At 39.0% G+C, this 12,657-nt stretch overlaps 1 protein-coding gene across 1 annotated transcript in view; it reads right to left on the reverse strand.

Annotated features, from left to right (window-relative positions):
- Positions 1-2,619: 2,619 nt before the first annotated feature.
- The window catches only part of PRRG1 (proline rich Gla (G-carboxyglutamic acid) 1), a 12,410-nt gene continuing 2,372 nt past the window's right edge, over positions 2,620-12,657 (reverse strand). The window contains exons 2-3 of the mRNA XM_010295843.1: positions 10,652-10,812; positions 2,620-3,167 (exon numbers count right to left, since the gene is read on the reverse strand). Coding sequence (XP_010294145.1) covers positions 2,643-3,167; positions 10,652-10,812 — 686 coding nt within the window. The 3' untranslated portion in view covers positions 2,620-2,642. The remainder of the gene's footprint in view (positions 3,168-10,651; positions 10,813-12,657) is intronic.

Below are 12,657 nucleotides of genomic sequence, written 5' to 3' on the forward strand. Positions count from 1 at the left end.
CTGCCCATGTTCAGGGGATGATGACAGCTGCTGAATGACCTAATGTGAAATGGGTGATCTCCATGCATTTCCTACAGGAAAGTCTTATATCCAAACAAAAGAAGTTACTGCTAAAACTACCAGCTGTGCTGGCAGGCACAGGAGATGCCAATATGGCATGGACATTGAAATACCAGCTCTTTTTGAGGTGGTTCCTGCATGTTGAGATGAGGCACTTTGTTTTGATAATGTCTGCTTAAATCAGAATATTAACTGCTGCTGAGTATAAAAGGAGCTTTAACTTCTACAAGTGGCAATTCAGGACACACAAGAGCTAAAACCACTTCAAAAGAAAAGGCCAGACAGTCCACAAACACGATCCAGGCAATTCTTACTACAAGTGTCCAAAACATACTGTACTTATCTGCCCAGTATCTATTAAAAATAATAAATATAAATAAGAGTTTTTGGCCTGGAGTTCATCCATGAACTATAATATGACATGCCTTAGCAGCTGAAGAACCCCAGTAGGCAACTTAGGCAACCTACTCTTTGCCAAAAATGAGAACCTAAAATTACTCATAAAATCCATACTTCATTTGTCAATACATTATATCAAGTTCTTACAGAAGTGTGCATGTACACACCCATGTATGACCATACATTTCTTTTCAGCAGCTTTTCGTAAAATTCTTTAGGGAGAAGACAGGCCAAGTCCCCATGAGCCGGTAGACATCAGCACACACCTGACATGAACGGCAATTTCAAATGGATAGCACTGGCATTTCATTTGGGGACTTTGGAACAAGATGCAGTTTGGGTTTCCGTAGTAAGAAAGCCAATGTAACACAGTAATCCTTCAGGGCTAAAAACATTTCAGTTGGTGCCAACTGATTCGTAGAACACAGAATAATACTGAAGCTAATGTCGTGCTACCTTGGTGTGGGAAGAAAGAAAACAAATGAAATTCACAAGCTAAACTGAGCAACGGACTTTTAAATCAAGTTGGGATAAAAGAACAGCCACACCACAGCTTGCACCACTTAACTATCATCAGCATCTAAATCAGCTGGCTGAAATTCTGTACAAGTCTCTATTCTAGCCTGCATCAAGTCTGACAGAAATCCACATCTCTTCAGCCTCAAAAAGTCACTCCAGACTAATGCTGGGGCTACGCCTGCGTTGTGTTCTTAGAAATACAACACCGTGGGTCCTCACGGTTCTGCCCTACGTCAGGTGGACTCTGCAGCTCACAGCTGGAGATAGCAGAGCCAGGCTGGCCACACAACTTCTGGAGCCAGCCTGGACAAACCTGCTTCCCAGCACCTCTTACTCTGACGAGCACCTATAACCTAAGAGCTGTGAAAAAAAGGTTTGAGTACACTGAGAACGGAGTGTGCTGTAAGAATTCATGTCATGGATAAAATCACTACACTGTTTTTAGAAACAATGAAAAATGTAAGTAGTTTTATTTCATTACAACATATTGTTAACTTTTGCAACAGAAGCACCTTGTTGGAATGGGTAAGTGGTAAATACATTTGTTGTTGAAAAAAGGTATCTATATTCCCTGCAAAGTATTTCCATAGCCACCAATTCAAGGTACACACAGGGTACGTGTAAGTATGCAAGAGGCAAAAGAGTATCAGGATTTGAGGAAGGGGTTTTTATTTCATAGTTGGGGAAAAAAAAAAGAGTCACACACACTGAATGCTTTCCCCTTTTTTCCCCCCTTTTGAAAAGGAAAGTAATACTTTTTACTTTATGTAAAGTTTATGTGTTTATGGGTAAAATCCTGGTCCCAGTGAAGACTATGGTAGGAAGACTATGATCAGGATTTTATCCAGTCTTGAGTATTCCAGTATTTCATTATTTACTGTTGCATGAGCTTTCAAGTCCTAAAGTTAACATATGCACACTTCTCACCTCTAGAATACACAAGTAAAAAGAGATAGGAAAACACAGAGGAAAGGCAGAACACAGACAAAAAACTACACTATTAAATTCACTAATTAGTATCTTGAATTGTTAACTTCTAAACATTTACAGAATTTTGAGTTGCAATAGCAAAAGCTTTAGAATACACCTCTTCTGCTAGGACTCTGAAATTATTGCTATTAAGCCAGCATACTCTAAGATACTGGTTTGAACACAAAGGCATACTGCTCTCAGCCTTTCAAGGGCTCAGGACAGGGTGCAGCACTTAACAAAAAAACAAGTGAGAAAAAGGAACCAATCAGATAAGAGGCAATACTGCAAAATCAGTCCCCTCTAGTGTAAATAACTATCAAAATGTTGCTTAAGGACTCCCTATTTCACGCAATTCTGACAGTCTGGAGTAAGAAAGGGGAGGGGGATTCCACAAATCTTGTGGGGAATGTGGACAACATTCAGAATAAAACAAGTGACATCCCTCAAAGCAGAGGTACTTTTGAGCAGTAAGACAGAGCACCACATTTGTACCTGCACTACACTCTCAATACAGTATCTTTTCAGACCTGCTTTAGGGGAAAAAAATCCCAAACCCAAAGAACAAGTGAATCTAAAACAAAACTGAAGTTCATTGTACAAGTCCATTAAATTACAGAAACGCATAATAAGCCAAGATAAAGTGCTACAAAATGATTAGTAATTTTAAAAAAGTCCATAGCATTCTTCTTGCTTTACTTAGTACTGGTGACAACAGGAGATAGTGCGATTGCACCAGCTGAACTGGAATTCACAATGTCTTCGTATTGCGGGGGTGGATCTAAATGTTGTTCAGTTTCACTTCTTCTCATACTGATTTCACCAGTGGCTTCCTCATATGAAGGAGGAGGATCACAGTTTGACAGCCTTGTGGATATTGAGTCTGACCGTCCATCTGCATAGCTCAGACCTCCTGGAGAGAGCCCACTGACTTCATACATTTCCTCCTGTGGGGAATGAACAATGCTGAGAGGCGGCGGAAGAGGACCTCTGCTGTCAGCCACAGCACCATCACCCATCGCTTCGTGGGCTCCCCTATGCACGTACACCGACTGTCTACGCATTTTCTTTTTAAACAGGCATCTCCATATGACAAAAATGACAATGAGGATAACAAAAAGGCCAATGATTAATGGAAATGCAAGGTAAAATGAATACCAGGTATGTCCTGTGTTACTTTCTCCCTGAAGTCCATTTTTGTAGACTTTCCAGAACTCCTTCTAGAAGAGCAAGACAGGATAAGTCAGAAACTATAAGACAATTTAAAAAAAATAAATCACTGTAATCAAGTTGTTTTAGATGAATGAGAAAAAAAAGGCCTTTCAAATACTGATGATTAAAATAAGAACTGGTATGGATAAGCATGCATAATAAACTTCCAAATTTTCTTCTGATGTGGTTAGTGATACAAAAGGGTGTTGTGTTTTTTTTTTAGACCAACTCCTCACTGCTTTTAAGATTCCTGTATCTGCACTTAATATTTGCAAACCTGCAGCACAAACAGAAGTAGGAAAAAAATCTAACTAGCGTGGATTAAAATTTTTCATCACCGCTCAAAGTAAAAGTTAGGTTTTTGTTTGTTTTAAAATTGTAATAATATACTAACAATTTGAGAGGGGAATACTGTTTTGGAATCATAGACCATTTTGGCAAGTATGACTACGGTTTACTGTCATCTCATAATTTAGATTTCCCCCACCCTCTGGCTCATAAAGCAATTGTCAGCTTATTTTGAGTTAATTCTGATCCTCTGTTTATAGCTAAAAGTAGCTTCAGCAGTATGAGAATATTAAACAGCTTATTATATTCTAGAAATTTTGACAACATAGCTACAGGTAAATGGAACAGAAAGTGAAAAGTGAAAGTATGAGCAAGGGAAAACAAAGATGAAGGGGCAGACCAATACTTCAAAGTACTCTTTGCTATATTAATATGCACAAGCAGGAGTACAAAGATCATATCACCATCCAATTTTCTCTGCAGTGAACGCTATGAAAAGTTTTCACAAAGAAAAGCATACCCCACCTCAAAAAAGTAGTCATCCTCACCCTTAAGATCCCTCCTACTAAAGAAACACTTCCACTATGTTTTATAGCTGTGTATAATTTAAGAAAAAAATAATGACAAAACCCCCAAATCCGTGCCAGAAACTCTAAATTCTTCAGGTTCTTGTAAAATGCAGAGACCTGACCCACTCATATTCATGCCATCATCTATTTTAAACAACAACACATCTCACATGCAAGTATTTATAAAATACTCACCAGATAAAAATTGATATGGCCATTGCTCGGTTACTAGTAAATTATGTATTCAGGGTGCAGACTGACTTTGTGCACACAACAAAGCAGACCCATTAATTTTTTCAGTTCAAAACTGCTGCCACATGATCAGCATTAAACAGACAATGCCACTGAACAGATCTCAGAGGCAGCTTGAGTCCAGAAGCAGCACGGCCCCTCTAATGTGGAGGCTAAGCCTGTCCTGGGCAAAGCCAGGACCAGGACACCACAGGCAAAACACATGCTCACAATGCTTCTGGGTCAGAATTTACTAAGGTTAAGAGCAATGCCATGTGCATGAAACAACCGGCTATCATGTAGCTGTTTTTTTTTTAAAAAAGATAAATTCAGTTGTTCTTATCCCTATATCCAGTGCACATTAAAAAAAAAGTCTTACTTAATTCCTACAGCAAACTACGATCAGGTGTTTTTCTTAAATTCCAAGGCTTGACATCAAAGCAGGTCATCACAGTGCCCCTCTGATGTGAACCCAGGCCCAAATCATCTAAGCTAAGTCAGGTAGCCTTGACTTCAAACAGGTAAGGACATCTTGGAAGATGTGCTAACCTCTCTAAATGCTTCTCTACAAGGGCCCTCCTTGATGCAGTTCCACAGTAAACCCCAGATCAACTGCGCTGACTTCAGAAATACATTTAAGAGGAAAAACTAACATTAAGAAATGAAATTACCTGCAAAACTGAGGACTTTTGGGATCTCTGCATGACAAAAACTGACAAAACCACAAACCCCACCTCTCTCCATCAGATCATCAGGCAATTAGGGAGATCTGCTACCTATTATCTTTCCATCTGGTTTGAATACAACTAACTAGATTCTTTAAAGGAATAAATAATAAATATATTCTCAACTAAAAAAGCAGAAAAGGTTTCACTAGCATTAAGTGCTATTATCTGTTCTGGAACCAAGCTTCCCACTTCACTTTGCTGCTGCCTCAACTTGCAGCAAAGGAATAAAATGGTACAATGTATGTTCTCAAGGCCAAAGTTGCAAAGATTTACTGAAAGTCATCAAATATACTGTGCAAGGATGTGTCATTTTAAAGACTCTGTGGAGGAGAAAGGTAGTTTTGATGAAAAAGAAGAAGTCACACTTTTCCCTTAGCAATGTATTTTGTGTTGCTGACTGCAGAGGAAATGCACCCTCTCCAATGTGAGGGCAGTAAGTTGTGACCGCTCTTTTAGTAATATTACTTCTAACTCAGCTCTGTCGACGGTAGAAAACGTCTCTGTACCTTCTTCAGAAAGCTGAAGTAGCAGCATCTCTCCTTGTCACTCTGCAACATAGTAAAGCAGCAGAAAAGCTGCGTTCCCAGAGTGGCAGGCAGTTCAGAACAGGGTCTGTCGCTGTGAGAGATGTTCAAGTTGATGGTGTGACCAGGCAAGTGCATAAAGAGCTTAAGGTAAGAGTTTAAACTGCCTTAAGGATCAAAGTAGTTTAGTGTCCGCTTTCATTTGCATGCAAGGCAAAGGAAATTTAAAGACAGTTTAGACAGACACACCCCCATCAAAAATTGCAGTGCTTCATGTCTAAGGCTATCTTACAGAGACAGAGGAATAAAGTTCTGCACACTGGTGAAAAATACTAAGAAAGAAACACTTCAGTCATTTTAAAAAAAGATTTCTTTAAATTTTTCTCTTTGGGGAAAACAACACAAAACAAAAACACCCAAACAAACCCACAAAAACCCACCAACCAAAAACTTACTAATGTACTAAACCTGAGGTTTCCAACTTGCATGTTTGCAAGCCAAATCTCAAAGAGAAGCACAAAGACTGTTCCAGACTGACAGAATTGACAGGAACAGCAGGAAACTAATACTTCAGGTTTGAGTCGCGCAGCTGCCAAGCAGCTCCCCCTCTGCTCTGTCATCCCACAGCTACGTTGCACTATAAAGTGAAGGCACAGGAGGAGGACAAGCCACCTGGTCAAAGTCAAATCATGCCCAACAAAACCATGGAGAACTTGGATGAATTTACATAATGTGAGGATTTGCACAAACTGCTATGAAAAAAAACACATGAGGGAGAAATACTGAAAAACTAGGAAGTAGCTGTAGAACTCATACAGAAAGGTAGAAAGTACTTAAAAAAGTTGGAAAACTCTGAGCACAAACATCCCTTCTGTAGTTGCTGGGCTCTTAAACCAACAACAAAAAGGACTTTCTTTCTACCTGACAAAATTAGGAACTCATGATTTATGAAAAGGACACTCCAGTAATCATTTACTCTTGACCACTGTACAGCTGGAAATACCAGGTGTGTATGCCTTAAAAGGATGAAAAACCTAAGTTAAACAGGCCACAGAATTAGATGACGACAATGGAAAAGACTTAGAAAACATCTAACACATATTCCTGCCAAGAACTACTTTTCTGAATGTTTCTTACTCCTTTGCAAACCCAGTTTGAAATAATCAAGTGGAATTCTCAAAGGCATCCCACACAAAGACAGTTACAGCCAATTTTCCAGAATTTTGTTTTTCTTCTTTTTAATACTTCTCAGAACAGAGTCAGCATCAGTGAACTGGATCTGAACGCTGAATGCTGAATCAAATAAGGGATCCACGTGATTCCCTCTGCTCAGAATTTCAGTTGAGGCCTTTTACTACATTTGGCAGCATTGTCAGCCTCAAAAGATTCATGGTCAATTCTCTGACTTGTTTTAAAGGTGGAATAACATGCCAGTCAGAAGACTGCTTAGTATTCAGTAACAAAGCAATAATGGGAAGTGAATATACCTGCTACACTGTTTTCTTCTGGTCTGCCCTCAATTTCAGGTGGCAGGAAAAGATTCACCTCTTTGGGTATTTATCCAGCATCCATCCATAATTAGACACAGTCTGATGCTATAAGTCTTATTTGACCACATCATTTTAGATCTGGTACTGACAAGTTTTGAGTTGCTTGCTAAGCTTTTTAGTGTTTTGTTTGTTTGTTTTGCTAGAAGAGAGCTATACAGAGAACCTTGCAATTTCTGTAATACTTAAAATTTGTAGGAAATTTGAAACACAAAGATCTGTGACTTCTAGCTTTTAAAGTCTTCATGCAGTATAATTTTAAAAAATGGTTTAATGGAAATAAAAATAATATCACTGCTTCAATCACACCCAGATACCTTGCACAGTAAACTTTGCACAAATATTTTGAGTCTCCCCACAACTTCTGAAACTGACCAGTGACCACATACAGTGCTGCCTGCAGGCTACAGGTACTACAAATAAACAGCTTTACTCCATCAGACCTAGGGTTCACCTAACGCATTACCTTCTCTCTGACAACAATCTTTAGAAACTGCTGAAAGAGTTCAAACATAAGCAGGCAGTGATACTCTCCCAGCTTCCACATATTTGTACTTTCAAGAACTTTTCCAGCCAAAGCTGACCCCTTTTATTTAATGGTCCCAGATTGATTTATCTTCCGTTCGTTTATATCGTTGTTCTCTGAACCTATCTAAGGTTTTAGCATCCGAGACAACCTGCGGCAGGCAGTCCACACAACTCTACTATCTGTGGCAAAAAGACACACTTCTATTTGCTTCGAACCTGCACCTTCTAGTTTCTTTTGAGGCCCTCTCAGCTCTCCTGTCAAAAGGATGGCAAGTGACTGACCTCAGTTCAATCTTTATGATCCTCACAGACATCATCACGTATTCCCCAATTTAACTCTTTTCCAATCTACTGCTGTTACAGAAGTCTTTTCATATCTTGGTCAGCTGTTACGCTTCTCTGGTCTGTCCTCATCTAATGATTTGCTTTTTAGGAGATAGGGAGATTGGAGCTGTACATGGCACATTCAAGATGTGGGTGTGCAATGACATAATTATGTTCTCCATTTTGATCCCTATTCCTTTCTTTGGATTCTTAGCACTCAGGTTTTTATTTTGTTTTGTTTTTGTTTGACTGCTGAGTATTAAATTCAAGTCTTCATAGATTCAAATTTAGATCTTGTTCCCAAGTTCAGTTCAGAGTCAATCACAAGTATAACGAATGTTCCCTTTTCCCCTGCATGCATTATGTTTATCAACACTGAATTGCATATTCTATTTTATCCACAAAGCCCTGCAAATTCTTCCCTGTTGGCTCTAGACTTTACTAACATAGTAATATTATCTTTATAATTAACGTGATAATTTTAGATAATTCTAAACCTATCCAAATCCTCAAGCTGTCACAATATTAAAGGCATTCATTATTTCCATGACAGCTATGCATGTACACTTAACATACACAATGCTAACTTCCAAGAAACACTCATGCATCAAAAATAACTTGAGGCAATTGCTTGATATTATTTTAGTGTTACAAATCCGGATGTTGCACACCTCCCCAAAAGACTGCAGAAAAACAAAGAACCGAATGGACAAGATAAAAAATACAAAGAGAGAGATTACACAAAAAGTTACCATGAGATAAGCAAGCTACAGAGCATATTTGAATTCCACTCTGCCTACACTATGAAAGCATTGCACCTTTGTTACTCTGAACATACTGTATCATGATCCTAGTCTACTGCATCCATTTCCTTCCCCTGGGACACATAAGTTAAGTCTTACTAAGTGGCTGTAAGGCTGGATACCGGTGGGGGACAATGGACTAAATAAACCCTAAATAAATGAGGCTAGTCAGGCATGACTGCACATTAGCTGAGCCTGGCCCACGAGCAAGCTACCAACAACAGAATAAAGCAGCTAGGCAAAAAGGATACAGTAATAGAAATGGATAAAGGGTCAGGACCTTATTGTAAGCTCCTTCTCCACCGTGACACAAAGGTTGTGGCAAGAGTAGAAATGTAATTATTTCTATTTTACTATTTCCCAAATAGCATTTTGCTTGCAGAGGTATCTACCAAAACACAAAATGCTCCTATATGGGGGAAAAGAAGCTGAAATGAGAGGCAACATCCTTAGGCTATGCTTTCTCTAGTGACTTGAACTTCCTGTGCTACTTAAGCAAAAGCGATATTGTGTTAGAATTTTACACAACTAGTGTCATTGTAGACGTTATTCTTAATTACACAATGAGTTATCATTAGGAATGGCCACACCAAGCCAAGTTTGGGAGGTAAAACACATGTCTGTGCATGCACTTTAAAGCTTCAGAAAGAAGCAGCTTTGAAGAGACACTGCACATCCTACTACTACATTACCTTAATAAATCAGAACGTTCACATTCCAACCTTATCCATCTCCCCAGTTATGACCTCCAACAAGAGGATGCCAAGAACTTAAAACATTCAGTATGCCTTTACAATAACACGGCTACTTTTTGATACAGCTCAGTCAGTGAAGAGTGGAATGCATCACCTATGTAAATTCTGGAAGAAATCTGCAATGCTTCCTGTGCCACTTCACTCATTAACCCATTGGCCTTGCAAGTACAATTTCCCTGTGCAAAAACACAGAAAGGATGGAAACTTTTTTTGAGGCTAAGTTTTCTGAGTCACATTTTCTAGCACCTATTTTTCACTTTAGATTTATCCTCAAATTCAGCCTTAATTTCATCCAAGTTTGTCTTGAATTAAAAAAAAAAATAAATCTTAACTGTATTGCATTCAATAGGTCAGATTTCACCCTTAAAAACATGTGTTCTGTTTTTATTTGTTAGGAAGTAACATAAGATATGTTGGGCATAGTGTGCAGCTATTGCTTGCAGAGCCATTAGCCCACAAGCTAGCTTCTTTTAATTAGAGAAGCCAACAGACTTATGCAACAATTCTGTGTGGGCAGTATCTGCTTCATTCGCGTCAAGTTAATGTATCACTGCCCTTGCATAACACACATGGTAACACTGAAATTATTGTTCTTCCCATGGTTTAGATCACTTGCTGCTTAACAATACTCTCTGGAGGCCTGCAGATTCTATTTTGAAGAAGGCCACTAGTCTTCCCTTATTTTTAGACAATTAATAGTCTGGGCACTGAACACTTTGGCCAGCTACCACAGCACCTGAGATTCAGATGTGTATTTTCAATGGAAAGCTTTCTGAGTTGCTCACTCATTTCATATGAACATATTCAATAAACAAGTTATTCCACAAGGAGTGAGATAAGTGAAAACTTGTGCCCTCTGCTTCTATATATTCCCCATAACAGTCCCAATCCCATCATTGCTTCCAAGCAAGACAACTGCATTTGTGATATCCAGGTCAGACTTACACTTAAGAGCTTAATTATCTTTGAGCCTTCCACTCCCTTCAAATTCGGTTTAATTGGGATGAAGGAGTCAAAAGTTACTGCTGTGCAGCCTATCCATCTCCACTGTACACCTTATTCGTTTAAAGAAACAGGCCAAAAAGCAAACCAAATCTAATGTAATGCTGGAAAACACAGAAGCATTCAGCACACTCAAAAATTTAGTACCAAAACACGCCACTCATCTTTAAATATACAGTGTATTTAAACATACCGTTTTTTCCTCATTTTCAAATGCTTCTCTCGCTTCTTCATAGCTACAGATTTCTTCTCTGCATTCATGTTCTATGTCACCTTGCTTTAATTCTTCCAAAAATGTGTTGGCTCTCGGGTATCTTTTTAACACAGAATTGGCTTTGTCCTCTGTTAAGAACACTGAATAAGAGGAGAGACAACAAAGGTCATTTCTAAAATAGATATCCAAAACCTCATCCTAAAACTGCTCAACGAAAACGTGCTTTTGAGAAGTAAAGAGCTTTTTCAAAGTCCTCCCCTTTATTTAATATGATAAAAGGCCTTTCCTAAGTTTTATTCACAATTCTAAGTAGTTGGGCCTACAATTTCAGTAGTTATTGCTATAATGTTGTAAATGTGATGGACCTCAATTCAGCATCGCAGTCATGTATGCTTAGACAAGATTGAGGCTGGTGCCTATGAGTGCTCAGATGAGACAGGCACATGCTCAGCTCAAGTGATTTCTTAAACTAAGATGACACAAAACAAACAAATCCTGCTTTGTGAACATCCAAAAAGATATCTGCAACTGCCTGAGGGCATCACAGCCAGAATGCTCTGAAGTTTTTGATATAAATATTTATGAATATTACCCAGAGTCATACAAACCAGAACAGCTGCATTTATCAAAGTTTAAGTCTGTAAGTCAAGCAACTTTGAAGTAGACTTCACTCCAGAAACACGAACCCTGAAATAGTGACCCTTCTGCAGGTGTGGGAGGCAAGTAGCCTCTATTTTCTTGAATTGCACACAAAACTTCACCTTATTTGATGAACACCAAAAGGTAACCAGTGTTCTGACACAGGTATTCTTTATTTGCTTTCCTTAGTTTTCTGTTTGAGGAAGAGAGCTGGAAGCAACCTTTCCTCTTCTGATGTTCCAGCTTTCCCTCAAACTCCCTCACCATATGATTTTTACAGTAACAGGCAGCAACTGGAACACTGCAAAACCCAGCAGACTGGATTACCCGGGAGGTACATCTTCAGTGAATGATGAAGAAATTTTCCAAGTATTTCAGGTCAGGAAGCAAGAACATCATGTCAGTGCAACGGTGTTCTTGGGCTCTTGCTGCCCACAAGAGGGGCTAATTATTCAATGCATTGCCATGCTGATACACTCATACCACTCTCCTGACCTATGCAATCATTTCTGCATTGGTTCATTTACAGCTAGTCGGGGTCTGCTGATATTCTATAAAGACAAACTCTCACTGTCTGCTGAAGGACAGAGACTGACTGGTTTAAGCAATGATTTATCTATAGTTTCATATGAATCTGTTTTCTGGTTGGGTTTTTTTTCCCCCCCTTAATTATCTGATTTTGAATTTTAAAAAAGGATGGCTGCAAATCGACAAAGATGGTCACTATACTTTTGCTTTCTTGTCAGAGAGATGTGGTGGCATTTTCAGCAATGAGGCTACTACCATAATTAGAGTGATCTACTTTAGTTTTGTTTACTGTCTGTGGTATACTTTGTCATAGATTGTTAGATAGTCATTTTCCTTTTGCAAAGGATTAAATGAAGATCTGAAGATTAAGCTATAGAACACCAGTCACTGCTATAGTTACAGTTGAATACATGTGGCATGTACACGCACCACACGAATTACACTATTCATGACCTTGCCAGAGGTTCAGTGCATACAACTCTACAACTGCACCTACTGCAATTTTGGTTTTCTACAGCACCACAGGTAAGCATGGGCATCTCCTGTTGTGTAAGTTCACTGACTAAATAACACAGAAATTAGTATTAAAAAAATCTCTTCAAAAAGGAAAGAAAAAAAGGATGGCTTCTTTCCATTTCCCCCTAAATTCTCCTGACTCCTCTCCAGGCCTGAAGAACTTGGTTTCTTTCAACATGCCTCAGTGATCACCTAAATATGATGAGATGAAGGACTTGCCCACATCAGGAAGCCAGCATGCAGCCATGCATGGGGATGGACTGTCAGTGCTCTACCTACTTCTCACCAACTCCTCCTGTGGG

Source organism: Phaethon lepturus, unplaced genomic scaffold (genome assembly GCF_000687285.1).
Source record: "Phaethon lepturus isolate BGI_N335 unplaced genomic scaffold, ASM68728v1 scaffold13961, whole genome shotgun sequence".
Taxonomy (NCBI): domain Eukaryota; kingdom Metazoa; phylum Chordata; class Aves; order Phaethontiformes; family Phaethontidae; genus Phaethon; species Phaethon lepturus.